Source organism: Acomys minous (genome assembly GCF_964271855.1).
Source record: "Acomys minous genome assembly, chromosome: 9".
Lineage (NCBI taxonomy): Eukaryota > Metazoa > Chordata > Mammalia > Rodentia > Muridae > Acomys > Acomys minous.
In genome coordinates, this window is record NC_140490.1 from 11,776,960 (window position 1) to 11,796,782 (window position 19,823).

A 19,823-nucleotide genomic window follows, 5' to 3' on the forward strand; every position below is an offset into this window, starting at 1 on the left:
AAACCAAGGACCTGTCAGGAGGTATAAGCAAGAACAAGCCTGAAAGCCCTTTCAAGTTTCCGGAGTTCTATTCTGATCCCAGGCAGGTATGTTAAGGGGCAAGTGTCACTGGCAGAAAATGGAACTGAATTACTGGAAATTAAGTTAGTATTTGTTCAACTCTTCTACGGTGGAGTGAACAGATAGAGAACAGCACCAATGGTGAGAGGCTGCAGTTTCTGCAACTAGAGGCTAGAGGTAATGGAACAAAGTCAGGTCTGGAAGAAGGACTGTTTTTGATAAGATTGTCACAAACTCATCTGGGATAACTGTGTGGTTGTCCGCAATGCGACCTTAGTTTCTCCATCCAACCACTGTAGTAATTACTCAGTTTTCTCTCTAGTATTACTATAGGAAATATTAAAGGGAAAATTTTATTCATGCTTTCTTTTTCCTATTCCCCTGGATGGAATATTATGATTCAAACTACAATGAAGAAATGAATTACCTATAGTGTTCCTAACATTTGAATGACCTTTGGCACATATGATTTTAAGGTCTCTGCCCCACATCCACCTCTTCCCCCTTTCTTCTGTAGCCTACTAGATATGGAAATTTTTGTGTTGGTGCAGGGCAAAAAGAACCTACTGTATTATTTTCTCTGTGTTTGAGGTGGTGTATGGGTGGCACATTTTTTATTACTATGATTGTTTGCACAACAGAAGGACATGAATTGAAAAATATTTGTTTCATTAATACCTTCTCTCTAATAGGTTCTAAATAGGAGACAGATGAACAAGAGAAAAGTTTGTTTAAAAATGTATCATAAATCTATTTTTAAAGTTTGTTTAAACTTTTAAATTTTAATTTGTTTATTTTACATCCTGAATGTAGTCCCCTCCCTTGTCGTCTCCTGATCCCACCCTCATTCCTTCATCCCCCCTTCCAGTAGTCCTCAGAAAGGGGGAGCCTTCCTCTCCTATCATGTGACCTCAGGCTATCAAATCTCATCTGGACTGCTTGTATCCTCTTCCTCTGTAGCCTGGACCCACAAAGAAACTGTGCTACCTATCTACTACATCTAAGAAGAGGGTCTATGTCTTCACCATGCATGGTCCTTGATTGGTTCATCAGTCTCTGTAGCATCCCACCCCACCCCCACAGATTTGTTGGCTCTATTGGTCTCTTTGTGGAGCTTCTGTCCCCTCCAGGTTCCATTTAAGCCCCAACTGTTCTATAAGACTCCCTGAGCTCCACCCTGAAGTTTAGCTGTGAGTCCCAGCATCTGCTTGGATCCCCTGCTGGGTAGAGTCTTTCAGAGGACCTCTATATTAGGCTCCTGTCCTGTTCCTTCTCTTCAACTGTTTCTGGTGTCTATTCTATATGAGATTTGAGAGACTGCTAGGAGAGTGGGAGTGCACTAACCTATAAGGCTGCTTGACACCTATGATGTCACATACAGAAAAATGACATGGGATCAGAACTTGGAAAAGTCACTAAATGATAACTAAGCAGTCTTCCTAGATGGAGTGCTCTGAAATAAATGAGCAAATGGCATTTTATGAAATATATATATACATATATATATATAATATTTTGTCATTTTATTGCATACATTTTTCTTCTGGCAAGAACTATGAGAAAATACCTATGCCAATGGCACATTATTAAATATAAGAATTTTATAAAAGCAGATTATACTCAGGAAAAGAACTTAATTGTTCTGGAGAAATCTATATTAGGAAAAAAAGTTTTCAGACTATGGACTATGATGGATCCTTGAGAGAGGAGGGGATTTGGAAGAAAAATTACATTTAAAACACATTAAACAAGGTCTTATATATGAAGTGAAGCTAGCTCCCTTTTACAGCCCAGAGAGGAGTATCATTAGGATGGGTAGATGAGACAGAGAGATAAGAGAGGAGTTTCTCTTTGGGGTAAGAAATGTGTTAGGAGAATTATTAAGGTAACTATATGTAGTATGGGAGGCTTTGAAGAGAGATTCTTTGGTTCTTCTAGACCAAAAATGGTGCCTTGGGTTCATTTTCAAATATTCCTAGAAGAAAGACATCTCATAGCCTAAGCATCAACCTTTTTAAGTAAGCCGCACTGTATGCCTGCAGCCAACAGCCACTGATTTCAAGAGAAGTGAACTTTGATTCATTGTAAGAACTCAGAGAACTGTAAGGCTGCACAGCTTCATCAGGTGGCCTCCCATCTCTTTGTAGCAACAACTTCACATAGGGAGAGGCTGCAACGAGGGTGGCAGCACACTGACTTGTAAGGCTGTGAGACTCCTGCCTGTGACATCACATACACAAGATTTACATGGGTTGGGAACTTGGGAAAGTCATTTTCTCAAAGCATGTGTCTTTATAAGGCAGTGGGCTCTCAGCAGAGGGTGGTTTGTCTTTCTTCCTTATTAAGAAAAATATGGAAACACTTTGGCTATTAAGACTTGGAAGAATAGTGGCACCTGAATACAGTAGGCATAGACTGGGGCATCTGAAGACACGAGCACCTCCCATAATGAAAAATTCTCTTTCCCAAAATTTCAGGGTCACTGCAGATTGCTAAAATCTATTCTCTGGTTGCAAATATAACTGGTTATTGGGGATCCATGAACATGCACCTACCTCCATTACTAGCTTTCTCCTGTGAGCATTTGGTCTTTTATCTCTATACCCAAAATAGTGCCAGGGTACTTGAGTCCACCTGCTTGGTTAAGATATTGGACAGCTCTTTGCTTTATCTTGAAACTCATGCTAACTACTCAAGTATTCTTTGCAAGTTGCAATGTTTAAGAAATGAATTATCTGTGTCTGGCATCCCTTTTGTTCATTAAGTATTCACAGAAAATATTTCACTCTATACTCACTTGACAAAAGAAGAAAGAGCCACCTGAAGTCACTTTCCAGACACACTGAGCTCTGGCTATAGATGAAAATAGATTATACCTACAATGACTTAGAAACAGCCATCCTTTACCTCCATTTATAGGTAAACTATTTGTGACTTAAATATGAGATGTTCTTGTTAGTTGTGTGCTAGTTGAAAAGAAGCTGAGGGTAGTGTCATGACCCCCAGAGCCATGAAGACAACAGTGTGAAACAGTGGAGTAGATCTGTTCTCACATAAAACCAAGAAAGCTACCCATAACCACAAAGAAAGGTAAGAAAATGATGTAGCCACCTTAAAGACAGGTTTATGGAAGAGTGTGTCATATGATGAGAATTATGGGGAAGTTAGGGTCCTCTCTTGGGGGCCTTTGTCTAATTAGTAAGAGAACTTAAGTAAAGATCCAAAAGGTAACTTGAGTATAATTTTATTAGGGTTTGAAAGAAAAACTAGGAAGCAGGCCAGCTGTAAATCTCATCAGCTGCCTAGAGGACAGAGAGATAGAACAGAAAAAGAGAAAGGCATGCTTTTTTGAATCAGGCACACGTGGAGCTCAGCCATATGATGGCACAGGCAGCCTATGGAAGGAGTGGACTATTGGAGAAATATTAGAAAAAAGCTTGCTTAGAACAGAGTTGGAACCAAAACAAGAAAAGGTTATAGTTTCCTGAGTAAGCATGGCTCGGCTCTGTTGAGTGGCTGAGCTAGGGGAGGGGAACATGGAAGGAAAAGTGCACTATTCTGTTCAAGGGATAATTATTCTGTTATCTCTTTAGCATGGCTTAAGGAAGCAGTGCCTTCATGAAGGGTGCTTCCTAGCCAGATGATTGACCTGACCAATGGAATGTTAGGTCTCTACCCAGGCAGAGATTCCATTCTCTGGATCAGAAGAAAATGTTTCCTTTAATGGCCCTCTAATGCTACCGTGACAATTAAAAGATAATAAACATTGCTAAAAAGGCAATGATAAAGAATTTAACAGTGAGCATAAAGTTAGTAATTATTAGGAGCATATTTATTAGAAAACCTTCATTTAATATTTTTTGGAAACATGGCAATACCAATGGTTGGTGACCTCAATGTTCATGGGCCAATAGTAGAAACAGGTATATACTAGGTTAGGATAGGGAGCAGAGGGGTGTGGAGATAAACAGGTTTGAGTGGAATCATCTTTTAGTCAAGAGTTATTAATGTAGCAGCTGGGTAGTATGGCCAGAGTCTAAAATTGGAAGCTTTAGTTGCACCAAGTGAAGCAAGGTGTCTATATTTAATGATGTCCAAGGGGAAGGGAAGGTGCATCACGAGGGAACAATCTTAGGTTGTGTGACATTACAGGGATAGAGAAGTGAGGTGAAGGGTAGGTGGCAGGAATCATTCCTCTTAGGGTACAGGAGAGAGACTGGGTTAATGTGTGACCTGTATATTACCCTGACTTTTGCTGAGCTGCTTTCAACCTCTGCATAGCACAGTGGGGTTATGTGTATTTCCGCCATGCTCACTGCCTTTCTGTGTAGGATCTTATTTCTCTGACAATATGTACATATATCTCATCCTACAAAATGACTACTTAAAATAAATTATGTTTCTCTATATATCTTAGTCTGTAATATAACTACTTAAAATTATATATATATATATATATGAATAATTTCTTAGAGACATCTGAAGCCTGCTCCTTGGTAGCAATATTTGATTTGAGTGATAAGAATAAGTTGAAGCCATGGCATTTTTGTAGGTTTAAGCCAAGGTCATATCTTTTAAACATGTATTTCTTTTTAGTAGTTCTTCTTTAAATCTGGTTCTTGTTCAACATATCAAACACTACTTTATTGATTCATGTATTCATCTTTACATTAACATACATATTAAGCAATTAATAAATATCAGGTGTTGATGGGTAAGCAGCCGGCACATGATGAGTTGTCCTTCAAAATGCCCATTATGAGTAAAATGTCCCTGCACTCAGGGCATTCACTTATTGCTAGAAGCGATAACTACTCACTCCTTGGATCTGGGATCTAAAGTGGGCTGGTTCCTACTGCCAATGGAGGGGGCATGTTGGGAGTGCCTCTAGCAGGCTGGGGCATTAGTGCTTAGAAGAAAACAGCTGTCTAAAAGATGAAGCTGTAGCCTCTATTCAGCACCCTAGAGGAAGGATGCACCTGACAGAGGAGGGAGATGGAAGGGGAGCAGGTTGTCCCTTGTGCCTGAAAAAGGCTGTAGTTAAAACATTTTGCTTTAGAGATCTGTCGGAAGTTGTTAGAGTCTTACTATTAAACTACATGAGCACCAAAATTCTCAAAGCAACAACGGGCAAGTTGATTTTAATTACTTGTATTTAAAAAAAAATCATTTGCCTGATGATTTTGGCACTGTCATTTGAACGCCCTGATGTTTACTTCTCAGTTCTCTCACTGTTAGGATTCTTTATTCAACTTCTACTCTAAGATGGTTTTTTCCTATAAAAAGGGTACAGGGTTGTGTGTTAAAGAAAAGAAACAATAAATCGTTCTATAGGAGTATGAAAAAAATCACTCTTGAAAATATGGCATAAACTTTCAGTTTTCCATCTCTTGGCTCCTGTGTTATATTGGTAATAGAAAACTTTTGACATATTCATAGATGAGCCAGGAATGGGGTAGAAAGATATGCATTTAAAACTGTTTTTCAAACATTCTCCCTACAGCTTTTATAGCCTGGGGTTCCAAATCAGGTGATTATCTGCTATGTCAACATTGCTTTCATTGAACCTTCTAACTCCTACTGTGTGCATGTACCAGGCCTGGGAAAAACAATGTCATTGCTCTACTGCCTACACCAGCCTGCTTAATTTGACAGGCCTATTGATTCCAATACACCACCAGCAGTTTGTTAGGAGCAAGGCAGCAAGGGGGCAGATTGCTGTGGAAGGCCTCCATGGCCACAGGGAGCACTTCCACACAGGAGAGTAATTAGGATGAGGGCTTCCCCCAAGAAACTACAATGTGGTGAACAGTAAGTCATTCAGGTTTAGGCTGTAGACCAGTGAATCTATTCATTCACTAATAAATGACATTCTTCTGCAAAGTGAGTTCATAATGCAACATAAACACTAGATCATCAGGATTTTGAGTCAAAGAAAGTATGTGTAGCCTACGCCAAACTTTGTGACAATCTAGAGAGTGTTAACAGGAAAGTCCAGACAGGCTTTTGACCAAAACAGTCAAACCTCACTGAGATTAGATCTGATAGGTAAAGCCACCCAACATGCAGGCCTGAGATTCTCCCAAGAGCATTAGAAAAAACTAAATTTTTTATTATAGACCCCAAATCCCTAAAGGCGCTCATCCTCAGCAGTTAAGCTGACCCACAGGAGGAAGGCTTGGTACAGATGAACTGTTTGGCAGATGCTGGTACACATTTTAAGAGCTCTCAGCTTAGATACATAGAAAACTAAGAAGATACTGATTCTGTCTTTAGTCTTTTGATTCTTTGTATGTATTCATGGGTGTCTTTTGTTCTTTTTTTCATTTTATGTATACTCTCAAGGATATGTTTTTACCCACAGAAAAGTTAAGAAGATACTGCTAATAGAAATTTTCATATATTCTGTACTTTTTCATAATAGAAAATAATAAATTAGAAGTGTACACTGGAATGCCACAAATTACAAAAACCTTAAAAATCAAAACTGATAAATTATTAATAATTCATTGTGTGTTAATAATTAATACACGATAATGAATAAATGTGTGTTAATAATTAATTATGTGTTATTTCTGAATCCCAATACTGATTGAAATGAAATTTTTACCTCACCATTTATTGATTGATTGATTTGTTTGTTTGTTTGTTTGTTATTATTTTGTGTCTTCACCCAGGAATGGCCCTGCTAATATAGCTATTATACATACTTAGCATCCCCTTATACTTCTCAGTTTGTAAGTTTTGGATGACTCTGCTGATCTGGGAAGTTCTGAGTATAACTAGTCAGTTATACTCCTTTGCTGAAATTTGTTTGAAGTTTTACTTGTGGTGATGCTAGACTTGTTGCCATGCAGAAGAAGCACTATTCCCACCATAGCAGGTATGAACACTGAGTGTGTAATGAGTCAGTATCAGTGTTACACTGCTCTGTTTCGGAGCCTGTATTTTTTTAAGTTCTCTTACTACTCAGATACTTTTTTCTTCCATTCCTCTGCACTGAGTACTCTTTGGAAAGAAGTGGTCATATATATATCACGTATAAGGATATATTTCTTCCTTATTATAAAAAAATCTTCCTGTGTCATTTGGATATTCTGGGCAGGGGATGATTTCTTCTCACTCACTCACTCACTCACTCACTCACTCACTCACTCACTCACTTATTTATTCTATAATCTCTATACCAACTTGTAGCAACCTCTTTTGTACCTGGATTTACAATGCAAAGAGTTAAATATAACCATATACTCTTAGGGAAGCCAGAATAAGCTCAGCTGGGCCACCGTCCTTATTTAATATGCTAATTAAGGAGATGGGCGATAAGAAAAAGTAAAGAAAGGTAACTTATGTAATGCAATTACATTGACAAAATAAAATGAATGAATGAATGCAGTCAGTTACCCCACATCTGCAGTGGAGGTGGAAACATGCGTTAAGGCTAAATTTGAGAGACAAATAGGGCAAAAGCGAAGTTACGTGGGCCTGGTTCTGGTGTAGTCTTTAGGGTTGTTGTGTAAATTCTGGTTCTGTGAGGTGGTCCAGAGAAGTCTTATTGCTGTATGCGGTCATGTCTGCCAATGCTTGAGGGGATTGTTTCTCGTCCAGGGGACAGCCCTGCCCTCATGGACAAGGACTCTCATGTGCAGGAGAAGAGTCTGATCCATGGTTTCTGCTGTTTGTAAGCAGAATGCAGGGTTAAGACAGTGATTTATCCATGTGCCTTTACCCTTCAAGGAAGGTGAAGTAGGTTAGACAAACATTCCTTGAGTAATTAACATGATAAGAGATAAACAGGTTACCACAAAATAAAGGACACAGGCACATAATGAAGGCCAAGATGCCAGGATTTTTATCTTGACTTCATTTACCTTGTAAGCTCCAGTGAGATTGTGGGATTTGTTGTTGTTGTTCCATGGTTTATACCAAATACAGTTTTTAAGTGCCTATATTAATACAAGTTTATTCTGTGATTGGGTTGTTCCGGCTTTCTTCACTAATATTTCAGTTGCCCCTATCATTTGGATAGTAAATATCAACTCATCAGCTTTTGAAGTATTTGTGTTGAACACTACAGGATATTTCAGGTTTATTATATAGATAATCCGGCTCAATCATGAATCAGGCTTTTTTCCCAATAGCATTCATTTCATGGCAGATGCTGTTCAAAACAAGTTCTGTGAGCTATGAGTATTTGTTGGCAATGAAATCGTTTGCTTATAAGCCCTCTTGGCAAACAGATCACAGACCAACACACAACTATAATTTTTTTAATGTAACTATCTGAACCTAAATTTGGCTAACTAGCAGTTCTCACTGATGTGTCCCTTAGTACCCATCAATCACTGCCTTTCATCCAGCCCCCCTCCACTGCACTAGGAAAAAACCTGGCTCCACTACCCCCTCATCCAAGGACGTAATTTCTCTTTCACAGAACGCACATCAGTAGGATAAGTTAACACTATACCTGTGTTGTATGCTTGACATCTAAACAAGTCTTTCCTTAACTTTTAGGACCCCTTATTTCCATAGTTGCATAGGACTGTGTTCCTTCCCCAACGTTACCTGCCCAAAGTGCACATTGACATACTCGTCAGACAGATCTGATTTGCTTATCAGAGTCAACATTGCTTCATGAGACCCCCCTCCCCTTACACTTACATGTCATTAGTGATATTAGTATAGCTCTCTATTTTAGCAATTCTAAGACTTTTATTGTTACATGTTTTCTTTTGTCAATTTTGATAGTCTTTATCTTTGAAGAAGTTGGTTACTTTTGCTGTTATGAAGTTTGGAGACAGTAAATTGCTCACAGGGTCCTGTGTATTTTCCCCATGCTCACAAGTGCAGTGAGCATGGTCTCTCTTTCATTTTTTTTGTTGATAAGTTGTGATAGAGATAGAGTCAAACATGCATGTATCTTTTTGCAATGTCAGAATTCATTCAATATTAATAAATCATAAGGCAGTATAGTGATTATTAATAGCAGTTTGCCAGGTAGCCCCTTGTGGTGGTTTGAGTAAGAATAGCACCATTAACTTGTACTTTTGAGTGCTTACAAACCAGGGAGTTGCACTTGTTGAAAGGTTGAAAGGATTAGAAGGATTGGGGGTGTGACTTTGTTGGAATAGATATACCTCTGTTGAAAGAAGTGTGTCACTGGGGATGGACTTTGACATTTCAAAAGCCCACGCAAGCCCCTGGTTTCTCTCTCTCTCTCTCTCTCTCTCTCTCTCTCTCTCTCTCTCTCTCCCTCCCCCCCCCCCATGGATCAGGATGTAGCCCTCTCTACTGCAACTGCTGCTCCAGCACCTACCTGCATGCCTCCATGCTCCTTGTTCTGATAATAATAGGCTGAACCTCTGAAATTTTAATCATACCTCAAGTTAAATGTTTTTTTCATGAGAGTTTCCTGGGGACGTGGTGTTTCTTTACAGCAGTCAAATCATGACTAAGAAATCCACGTTTCCTTGACAGTCAGGACTAGACAAATACAGATTTTTTTAAAACCCCAATATTAATTACTAATGTCCTCATTAGGGTTTATATTGATGTGATAAAACATCATGATCAAAAGCAGCTTGTGGGGAAAAAGAGGTCTCTGTTCCTTACATGTCCATAATATAATTCATTTTCAAAGGCAGTCAGGACAGGAACTCAAACCACACAGGAACCTACCGGCAAGTACTGATGCAGACGCCATGAAGGAAACACTGCTTACTGGCTTGCTCCTGATGGCTTTCTCAGCCTTCTTTTTTTAACAACTCAAGAACACCAGGCCAGGCATGGCACTGGCCACAGCGAGCTGGCCCTCATACATCAATCATCAGTGAAGGAAACATACCACAGGTTTGCCCAACAAACCAATCTTTTGTGAAATTTTTCTTAAATTAGGCTCCTTCTTACCAGATAACTCTGGCTCATATCAACGTGACATAAAACTATCCAGTACACCATCTACCGTGACATGTGTCTTCTGCATCCAGTAAATTCACAGCCGTGTCTTTCCGCATTTTTTTTTTTTTTTTTTGGTAACCATTTAAACATATGACATGAGTTTTGTTACTTTTTCTCTCTAAACAAATCTATTATTTTCTTCTTGTCTTGGTGTATAACTTACAGATTTTGCTAAATAGAACAGACGTAGCAGGTTGAAAAGTAAGTGTACAAATGTATAGATCATTTCTTTCTGAGACTGGGTCACTCAGTGTGTAGGCCATGCTGGCCTCAGATTCAGAGATCCTCTTGCCTTTGTCTTCTGCATGTTGGGATTAAAGGTACGTGCCACTATACCCAAGCTGAATAGGCAACTTTGTTCTAATTCTGTGTGTGATGTATGGAGTAGGTAGTTGTATGTCTGTGTATGCCGTGGAATATGTGTGGAGACTGGAGAACAGCTTTAGGTATTGGTTCCTGCCTTTCATTTTATTTTAAAACCGAGTCTCTTTTTTGATTTTTTTCTTCTGTGTACACAAGACTAGCCAGCCCATGGATTTTCAGCGATGCTTTTGTCTCCACGTCCCATCTCACCAGAGCAGTGCTGGCACTGCAAGCTAAATACAAAATACTAAGAGAGAAGCCCATTCTAAAAATAACATTTTGGGAAGAAATTTGTACTTAACGAACCAAATGGCATGAAGAATGAAAACAAGTGTAATATAAGGATGCCCTGAACACTTAAAAAGATTTACAAAGCATGTATTATAAATACTAGCCATAAGCAAAACAAGGTAATAGGTGCCTTTCAACCAGGACTATGGACAGAGCCTCCATTTCAGGATTCAAGCAGACTGAACTAATGTCTCAAAAGGCTTCTCTTGGAAATATGTTGGTTTTATAAAACGAAGTGAGCTGCTGACATACAATAATTTATCTAGAACACTAAGATTCCTCAAGAACATTTAGATGTTTCTGGCCTCAAGAAGTCTCTCTGAAATAAACCTCTTAATTTGGATTCTAAATGGATCACAAACTGATTGCAAGTTCAGGGAACAAGCACATTCTACCTCCCATATTTTTTCATTTGGGTTCTGGATAGTTTTTCAATATTCTTCATTTCTAGGTGGGCTAGAAAATATTTTTCCAAGTTTATATTTAGGCCCATCTTTCTTAAAAATAATTTTTCATCTTGAGGGAGTTGGTTGCACTTATTAAATAAAAACATTCTCCTGTTTTAATTTCTGGATGTTGTGTCCAAATGGAAAGCATGTCACTTAAGGTTATGGACAAATTACTAACACACACACACACACACACACACACACACACACACACACTCATCCAGAGAGTTCATTCATCCAGTTCTGAAAGGTACACTGATCTTCTATTTTTAACATTATACATAATTGTACTCATTGCTGTGCTATGTAGAATCTCTTAATTTACAAAATCTGTTTATTATGTTTAATATTCTATCATAATCAAGTTTACCAAATCTTTTATTATTTTGTAGTTCATTAAGAAAGTTTTTTTAAAAAACCCAGTTCACTTCTCTAATATTTTATGATTTTGTTTACCTGTAATCACTTAAGCAGGTTGTTATTTCTTAAACAAAACTAGAAATAAATTTACTCTTTTTTCATGAATAGCTGCTGTCTCACTACCTCTTGCTGAATCTTATGCTTTTCCTTCAGACTCAATGCTTCACGTATTTGTTTATCCTATAATAAAAGCTGTCAACATGCCTGAGTTCCTCCAGGGTTTTATGCTGTGCTATTAGCTGCACTGTGTACTTTTGAAGCTGTTTTTAAGTTGAAAATTTATAAATATTTATTACTTGTTGAGTTGTTTTTCCTTTATATGAAACATCCATCTTTAAAAGTAATTTTGTATAGAAGTAGAAAATTGTATTTTACTTGATATTATTACTGTTATACATTTCCCCCTATAATTTTCACGTAATGTCTTTATCCATCTTGCATGATCTTTACTTTATTGCTTGTTTTGTTCTTGAGAGTCTATCTTACTCTGCAGCTTACGATAGCCTCAAACTCACCAGGCCCCTGCCTTGACTTTCGAGTACCACACCACACCTACATCGTGATCTTTCCTCCACTGATTATAAATACGCTCCTTCATAAGTCAGATGGCTGATGTTATTGTTGGTGTGTGAATTTGTCTTTTAATGTTTATATCTAGCAACTCGGTCCTCATCATTGAGGGTTTCACATTCATCATGGCTCTTTTCCTACTTAATGTATCACTCTTTCTTGTTACACAGCTGTTTATGGTTTCCTTTGACTTAATAATATTTTCTTTCATTTTTTTCTCTTTTCTGGTTTCTATGCTTCTTATATCCTGGTCACAGCACATATGTATTCACCAGTATCAAAGATTAATCAGAATTCATAACTCCTTACTTTGAGCAACCAGAGTGACAGTTTGTTCTTATGTCTTGTTCTATGACTGAGGGATACAGTGCAGTAGTAAAACATGAGCAAGGACCCAGGATCAATCCTCAGCACCAAAATAAATAGAATGAATTCCTCCTTGTTTCTTAAATCTTTTCCAGTCTTTTTATCTCTCACTTTCAGCTAATTTGAAATTATACGCCCTTTACTTTTGCATGTCATCTAAAACAGATTTCTAGAATATTTCTATGTCATCCCAAGCTATACTTTTGGATTTTTCTTCCTGCGATCATAATATTTTTTCTAGTTCTTTGCTCCCATGTTATTCCTAGAATTTATATAAACACGACTTTAAATAACTGCTACCAATTAATTAGAAGTGGCTTATTCAATTAGAATGTAAGTGCTCTTCTTTCTTAATACCTATTTATGAGGGGGGGAAGGGAGAGGAGAGAAAAGGAAAGGGGAGGAGAGACATACAGTCATCTTTAACTTTCTTAACATTCTTCTGGGACTTTCCAATGATCCCTAGCTCTTGTGTTGTCAGCCCCCTTCTCATAATGTGCTTACGGCTCACAACTCTGCATGTGATTTCCTACAGTATTCAAAGGCAGACCGGCATCCTGCTACTGCACTGGAGAAAATAATGGAGTCAAGTTTTGCGGGTGCCCAGTCATTTCCAGAGGTCTCTTCTCCTGACAGAGGAAGCCAGCTTGGCAAGCACCACAGGTATGCTTAACAAATCTTGGTTGGGGTAGGTGAACTCATATTAGAAATAGACAGGTGCCCAGAAATGACAGGCCGACCCATAATCCGTAGAGGTGATTGTTCCGGCATCTATAAATACAGATCTCTATAGAAGTGATGTTCAGACAGCCCACAGCCAGTAACCAAACACTAACACTCCAGCTTCTCTCAGAAGCATCACTCTGTCCCTACAATAACATAAAGGAACTATTAGCTTGCATCAGAGCTGCAGGCACAGACCCATGAATGAGCAGTTGTACTCTGAAAAACTATTAAAAGAGGATTTTTCCCCTAGCATGCCTGATCACTGGTTGCAAAGCTAACATCTAATTCTCCTCTAGGCAGCTATGTGACATGCACCAAATGTTCCAAATACTTCTCACTAAAGTTCCAGGGGCAAATCCTGGGGAGTATTCTATGGACATGTAAGATATTCTGTTATCCGAGGAGTGTCCTCTCCCTCTCCCTCTCCCTCTCCCTCTCCCTCTCCCTCTCCCTCTCCCTCTCCCTCCCTCTCCCTCTCCCTCTCCCTCTCCCTCTCCCTCTCCCTCTCCCTCTCCCTCTCCCTCTCCCTCTCCCTCTCCCTCTCCCTCTCCCTCTCCTCTCTCTCTCTCTCTCTCTCTCTCTCTCTCTCTCTCTCTCTCTCTCTCTCTCTCCCCCCGCCATGTTGATCACAGAAACTACTTCACTGGGGATAAAGGATAGCTACAAAGTCATTTACTGCATCATAGGAAATCCTCAAGCTGAGGATGTTCTACACCATTTTTTTGTCCACTTTTTCTGTTTTGTGCATGAGGAATATATTTTTAAACAACAACCATATATAGTCCTAACCAAAGGATGAATTTGGATCTAATACTAGAATAGACACTATATTTCTTTGTATTAAAATTAATATTTTTAATCTGTAAAAGCTGTCCAAAAATTGAACATTCCCTCTCTTAGTGACAATCACTTTTAAATCTTTAAAATTATGTATATATTATATATATATAATATATAGAGTAATAGCACTGTATATATATAATATTTTCAATTTTAATCTAATATTATATATATTTTTAATCCTTTAAAATCATGTATAAGAGTTAAAGCTTTTAAAGTTGTAATAATTGTGTCTAGCAATAGAAGATGTTACCGACATTTTTCTCCTATACCTTCTCCTATATCTTTCTGTACACTAGCAAGGCAGAAACACACAAGAAAAAAGCTGAATTCCTAATCTCCTCCCCCAAAGACTTTACTATCCTGGCTGTATTTCCTATGTGATTTTCAGTTATTCTAACAGTGAGCACACTAACCCCCAGCAGTTGATGGTGATGGTCATTCTTATACCTCTGCAGTAGATAGATTCTAGGGTACCAAGGATTGGACAAAGAAAACATTTTCAGGATCTTCAGCTCAGGAGTGAGACAGTTTGCCATCTGCACAGTTGCACTGGTTACTGTTGGCAAGTCCGTGATTTGTCATAGCTTCATTTACGTACTGGAAAATAGCCATTTATTCCACTTGGCCTAATTAATTAAAAAAGTCTGAAATTACTAGCCTGTTAATAGTTTCCCCCAAACAGTACTTTCCCAGGCTTATTCTAAAATAATAATAATTAATAATAATAATAATAATAATAATAATAATAATAATAATAATAATAATGTTATCATAGTTATCCACTATCTGGTAAAATAGTATTGTATTACTCTGTAGCATATTATGGCAGAAATATTTTGAATTTGAGAAATTTAAATGATGATTTCTGCCCTGTTGGAACTACAGCATTACTGTGCCCAGGGAGCCAGTTAGCTTTTGTTAGTCTACCATCCTTACCTTTGATTTTGGTTTTTAGAACTCTAAGATTAAATGAGGGTATCTTAAAGGGCCTTCCTTTTTTTTTTTTTTTCTGTTCTTTGATTTGATGACATTGCAGTATCCGTTGGCATAGTCTATGTGCTGATAGGTGGGGAAGAGTTGATTTAGAAAGTACCTTTAGAACTGGAAATTAGAGATTAATACATCATAGCTTTTGTTTTGTAAAACATGCACTAGACTAAACAGTTTTATGATTGATAACCTGTTTGCTGATTTATATTTCCTTCCACATGTTCCATAACTTCCTGAATGCCCCTGGCTTAGAAGGCCTGAATCACTGATTGATCAATAGGTCTACAACTGCTTTTGAAGATGGTTCACTACTTCATACTGGTAGACCTTGTTTTGACAGCTCAGCAAGCTATGAATAATTAATTTCTTGTTGTGCACTGAAAATATGACTCCCTTGGATGCCTTAATATGTAACAAAGCTATTAACATAAACTGTTATTCCTAATGTTTAATGAAAAACCTACCTGTTGGAAAAAAATCTATCAAGGCATGTCATGTATATTGCATTATATTTTGGCAATCTAACTTGCTTACAAAGATAGCAATATAGGTTATCAACAATGACAGGAGCCCAGAGCATCCAGTGACACAGATGAGCTTTTGCACTGCCAGTTATGGCACCAAAAATCACAGAACACGTGGTGTTTTGTACTTCATATATGTTGGCCTTGTACAGGACACGTAGTGTACTTGAACTTTTTTATCTATGGTGTAAGCCCACAAAATACCTGAGGGTGATGCTAATATCTTGCTTTGTCCACTTCTGGCGTCATCCTCACTCCAGTCACTTTCTCTGCAAAACCGTATACACCAGTTGAAATTCAGACTTCCCTGTCATCTGGCTTCCGGCTTATCCAAGTGAGGTACTGATGAGGGATGAAAGGGCTTGAACAATGATGTCAGTCATTCCATTCCCTGCCTCATTTCTGTGCCACTTGGCCTACCTGGGGCCACAAAGCTAGCTACACGAATTTCAACACTTGTCTCTATTCTGAAATTTTTTTCCGTCTACTTGATGGTGGTAATAGCGTCATATTGTTGGTGGCCTGAAGTGCAGCAATGTCTTGTGTGGCTTCATCTCTTTTCCTCCCAAGGAATGACCACCAATCATGATTCCTATAAACTCCTCAATTGGTCCAATTTAAAATGCCTTTCATTTCTCTCGAGGCTTTTAGCACAAGTGCCACCATGCTTCTAATCGCACAGAGACATGAGTAGCTCACTCTAGTGCCAAATCCCCCAAACCCTAGCTTCTAATTCCTATGGGGTTAGACAGATGTGGGAGGGAAGAGAACAGAGTCAGTGTTAGAGATCTCCTTAAAGATACTGACTAAGAGACTGAATATGATGACCACGTCACTAGGCATCTGGGAACTCTACAACAGGTGACATGGCTAACAACTAAAATATGACATGATTTGGTGTCTGAGCTAAATTGACAAGTTAGTGTTAACCTGTCACTTTAACAGTACTGGCAAAATGGATCTTAGCACTCAACCATCAGTTAATCACACTCACAGTTGAACTATTTGCAAAAGGTGCCATACATGGCAGTGCATGCCTTTAATTCCAAAACTCAGGAGGCAAACACAGGTGGATCTCTATGAATTGAAGTCCAGACTGGTCTACATGTCAAGTCTCAGGCCAGCCAGATAGTAATTCCCTATCTAAAAATATTTTTATTAAATGTGTTTTATACTTATAAAATTGGGATAACGGTAATATTGATGGAAAAGGTGATAAATCCCAAATAATAAAGTAATAGGGGTAAGATTACATTTGCAAGCTGTCCCCTATAGGTACACTGCTTATGTTTGAGTATTTTTTTTCCTGGCCTGTGTAATTGCAGTAATATTTTTAGACAGTGTGGGTGCAGCATAAGATTTTTAGCTCACTATATACTCATGGAAGAAAAATTTGGACCATATGACCTGATACCTCAGGGAACACTTACGTCTGAACATTGGCAACTCAGAGCAGTGGAGAATGGAACTGATAAGGAATCTTTCAGTTAACTTGATGGTTCATCCTCACAGAATCCAGTGCTTGAAAACAGTCAGTGTATTAGGACTTACTTTCTTAAGATCAAGTATATAGGTCACTTACACATTTTGCCTTTGACAGCCTCTACCAATATTTAGTCATTTGAAATGTTTGGATGCATACACCCAACACAACTGAAGCAGGCACTTATTAAAAGCAAACTGGAATTCAAAACTAGTTTCTTGGGACTGATGAAAATCTGGGACAGTAAACTGAGAATTTAACACATATGTGAAGGAAAGAATGCCAATTAAAGTAAGGTCTGTTTATCCTGTCACTAAGAAATGGAAATTTTCCCCATAAATCCCCTCTGGGCTTCCTTCATTCTGTTCTCATCACTACATAATGAGGGTATTTTTATGCCAATTAGAAAGACAGCTACTGTAGCTTGGGAAATCCGAGTGAAAGGGAATTGGGATCTTGAGGCTTCCTTAAACCCAATTCTGCCTTAGCTAGAAAGCCAGAAATACGGGGGATTCTCTCTCAGCACCTCCAACAATAAATGAATTAAGCAACTTCTAATTTTATCTGAGTGTGTATTTGACATTCATAGCATAGAACTTTAAGGATGTGAGGCCTGAATTCAATGTCTGAGATGTTTTAGCACTTTGCAGGGGTTATTATGATCTCTTTGGTTTCCTGGTTTTATTTTGTTTCTGCAACCCAGCAGGAGTATTGCTTCTTGCTGCAGCCCAGGACAAAGGAGTGGGATGCTCCATAGGAATGCTTTCCGAAGAACACCACCTTCACCCCGAAACCGACTGGGTGGGATTGTAGGACCAGCATATCAACAACTGGAAGAATCAAGAATCCCCGACCATGATGCGATACCTTGCCAAGGGTAGGTCTTAAAGCAAGGGACTTACATGGGAGACTACTAGAAATCTGACAGTAGGTTAGTATATATATATATAAAAGCTTTCTTGGAAGCCTGGAAGGATAAAGTATTGTTTTTATCAGAGAATTAAAAAAATAAATAAAATTAACTTTCTGATCAATAGTATTGACAAAACCCTAAAAGATAGCCTTTAATATAAATGAGGTATCTACATCCATCCCAGTATTCTTGAATCTGGGGTTTTGGCAAATATTAAAAGTAGAAAGTCACAGGGAAACTTTCAGAACTCAGATGTCTTCGTTATTTGTGCTACAGTGGCATCAGAGACTTTGGACACCATGGCTGTTGCGTTCAGTACAAAAGCACCATGACCTCTAGGAGGCACAAACACCACATAGGGCTCAAGGCATAGAGTGGAATTAAAGATGGGTTCTAGTCATAACTGTGTTCTTGGTGTAAGCCACCCAAGGGCACAGGGAACAACATGTGATTAAAGTTTGGTTCTTGTCCCTTACAACCAGTGACAATTTCAGAAACTGTTGTCATCTGAGCCTAAGTATCATCTGACCAAAAGTTGATGGTCAGATCAAAAAGGGAAATTAAGAGTCTGGGTCAGTCATATGGAATTCACAGATACAGTGTTTTCTTGAGTGATTCTCATAAAGCTATGTTAATTTCAGGAATCTAGATTTACTGTAGATGAGGTTCTCGTTGACTTTCTGAATGAGCCAGGCCAGGGTTCAGGTGATTATCTCAGATTGGAGTTCTGAGATGTCCTGCTCATAGTATTTACATTTCTCTTTTCTTCTAGACATGAGATAGATAGACTGTTGCCCTGTCTAATTGATGTTGATGTGGGTTTCTTGAAAAAGAAAGGATGCTAATAGATAGGGTGCAAGGAGACAGGGCAGCTAAGTGGTCCAAACTGATGCAAGTGGAGAATCGTTCAGCATTTTGCTTGGCCTTACCTGTAAAAGGGTCTTTCCATTTATCTGTACTTATACTGACCCGGTTTTATAATTACTTTATCAGTGACTAATGGTTTTCCCCAGAACTGTGTACACTCATACACCCTTTCTCTCTCTATGATCACTATTAGAATGTGTGAGTGTCTAGAAAACCCATCTTTTACTGTCATTTTTTTTTTCCTTCTTGGCCACTACTCTGGTGTTTGCCCCAGGTGTTCCTGATGTAAGGATGCGCAGAGCCTACGTTAGGTTGTGGTTTGAATTACAAATTCACAGACCTCACAGGGCTCAGAGGTTTTCGTTTTCTGTCCTGTCTTTTCCCTCCTGTGCCTGCATGTCTGTATTTTTGTTTTGGCTCAGTCACCACTGGAATGGCAAGAGTCTCTGTAACTGGCTATCCACATACCTTTCCCCTGTGACATATGCACACACAGGTGACAAATGTTGACTCTGTCAGTCATTCTGGCTTCAGAACAATGAATCTTAGGGATCAATCTAATCATCATTTCTTAAAAATAGCCATCTTCCACTCTTAGGGGACGGACCCTCTCTCAGGACTGGAAATGGTGTTGGTAATAGAATTTTCACAGCTAACATTCTTCATATCTGCCCTGAGTCTGAAAGGGAAGTGAATGAATTTGCAAGAGCCATCAGCCACCTGGTCCTGTTTATCAAGCATGTGGTTGTTGTCTGGTAAATAGGCTCCATGTGTGTGGCTTCTCTCCTGGGTGGAAATTGTGCCCAGCCTGGACCCATCACTTTTCCTAGGACAGCAGGACTTAGAATGGGGAAGATGCAGACTGAGCGTACTTTTCTCTGACTGGACCTCTCATCATTGCCAGCTCTCGTAATAACGGCAGGCCTATTAACTGATCTATTACAAACTAATACAAGGAAATATATTCAGAAAAGTCAGATTAACATCCTCAAAATAGGTAC

The 19,823-nt window shown here is 38.7% G+C and overlaps 1 protein-coding gene across 7 annotated transcripts in view; it reads left to right on the plus strand.

Annotated features, from left to right (window-relative positions):
- Positions 1–19,823, plus strand: part of NRG3 (neuregulin 3) — a 1,004,034-nt gene that overhangs the window by 975,349 nt on the left and 8,862 nt on the right. For 4 of the 7 annotated variants that reach the window (XM_084795995.1, XM_084795996.1, XM_084795998.1 and 1 more), the window contains exons 7-8: positions 13,012–13,139; positions 17,746–17,919. In XM_084795995.1, the coding sequence (XP_084652121.1) occupies positions 13,012–13,139; positions 17,746–17,919 (302 nt within the window). The remainder of the gene's footprint in view (positions 1–13,011; positions 13,140–17,745; positions 17,920–19,823) is intronic. The other 3 variants (XM_084795997.1, XM_084796000.1, XM_084796001.1) reach the window with 1 other exon arrangement.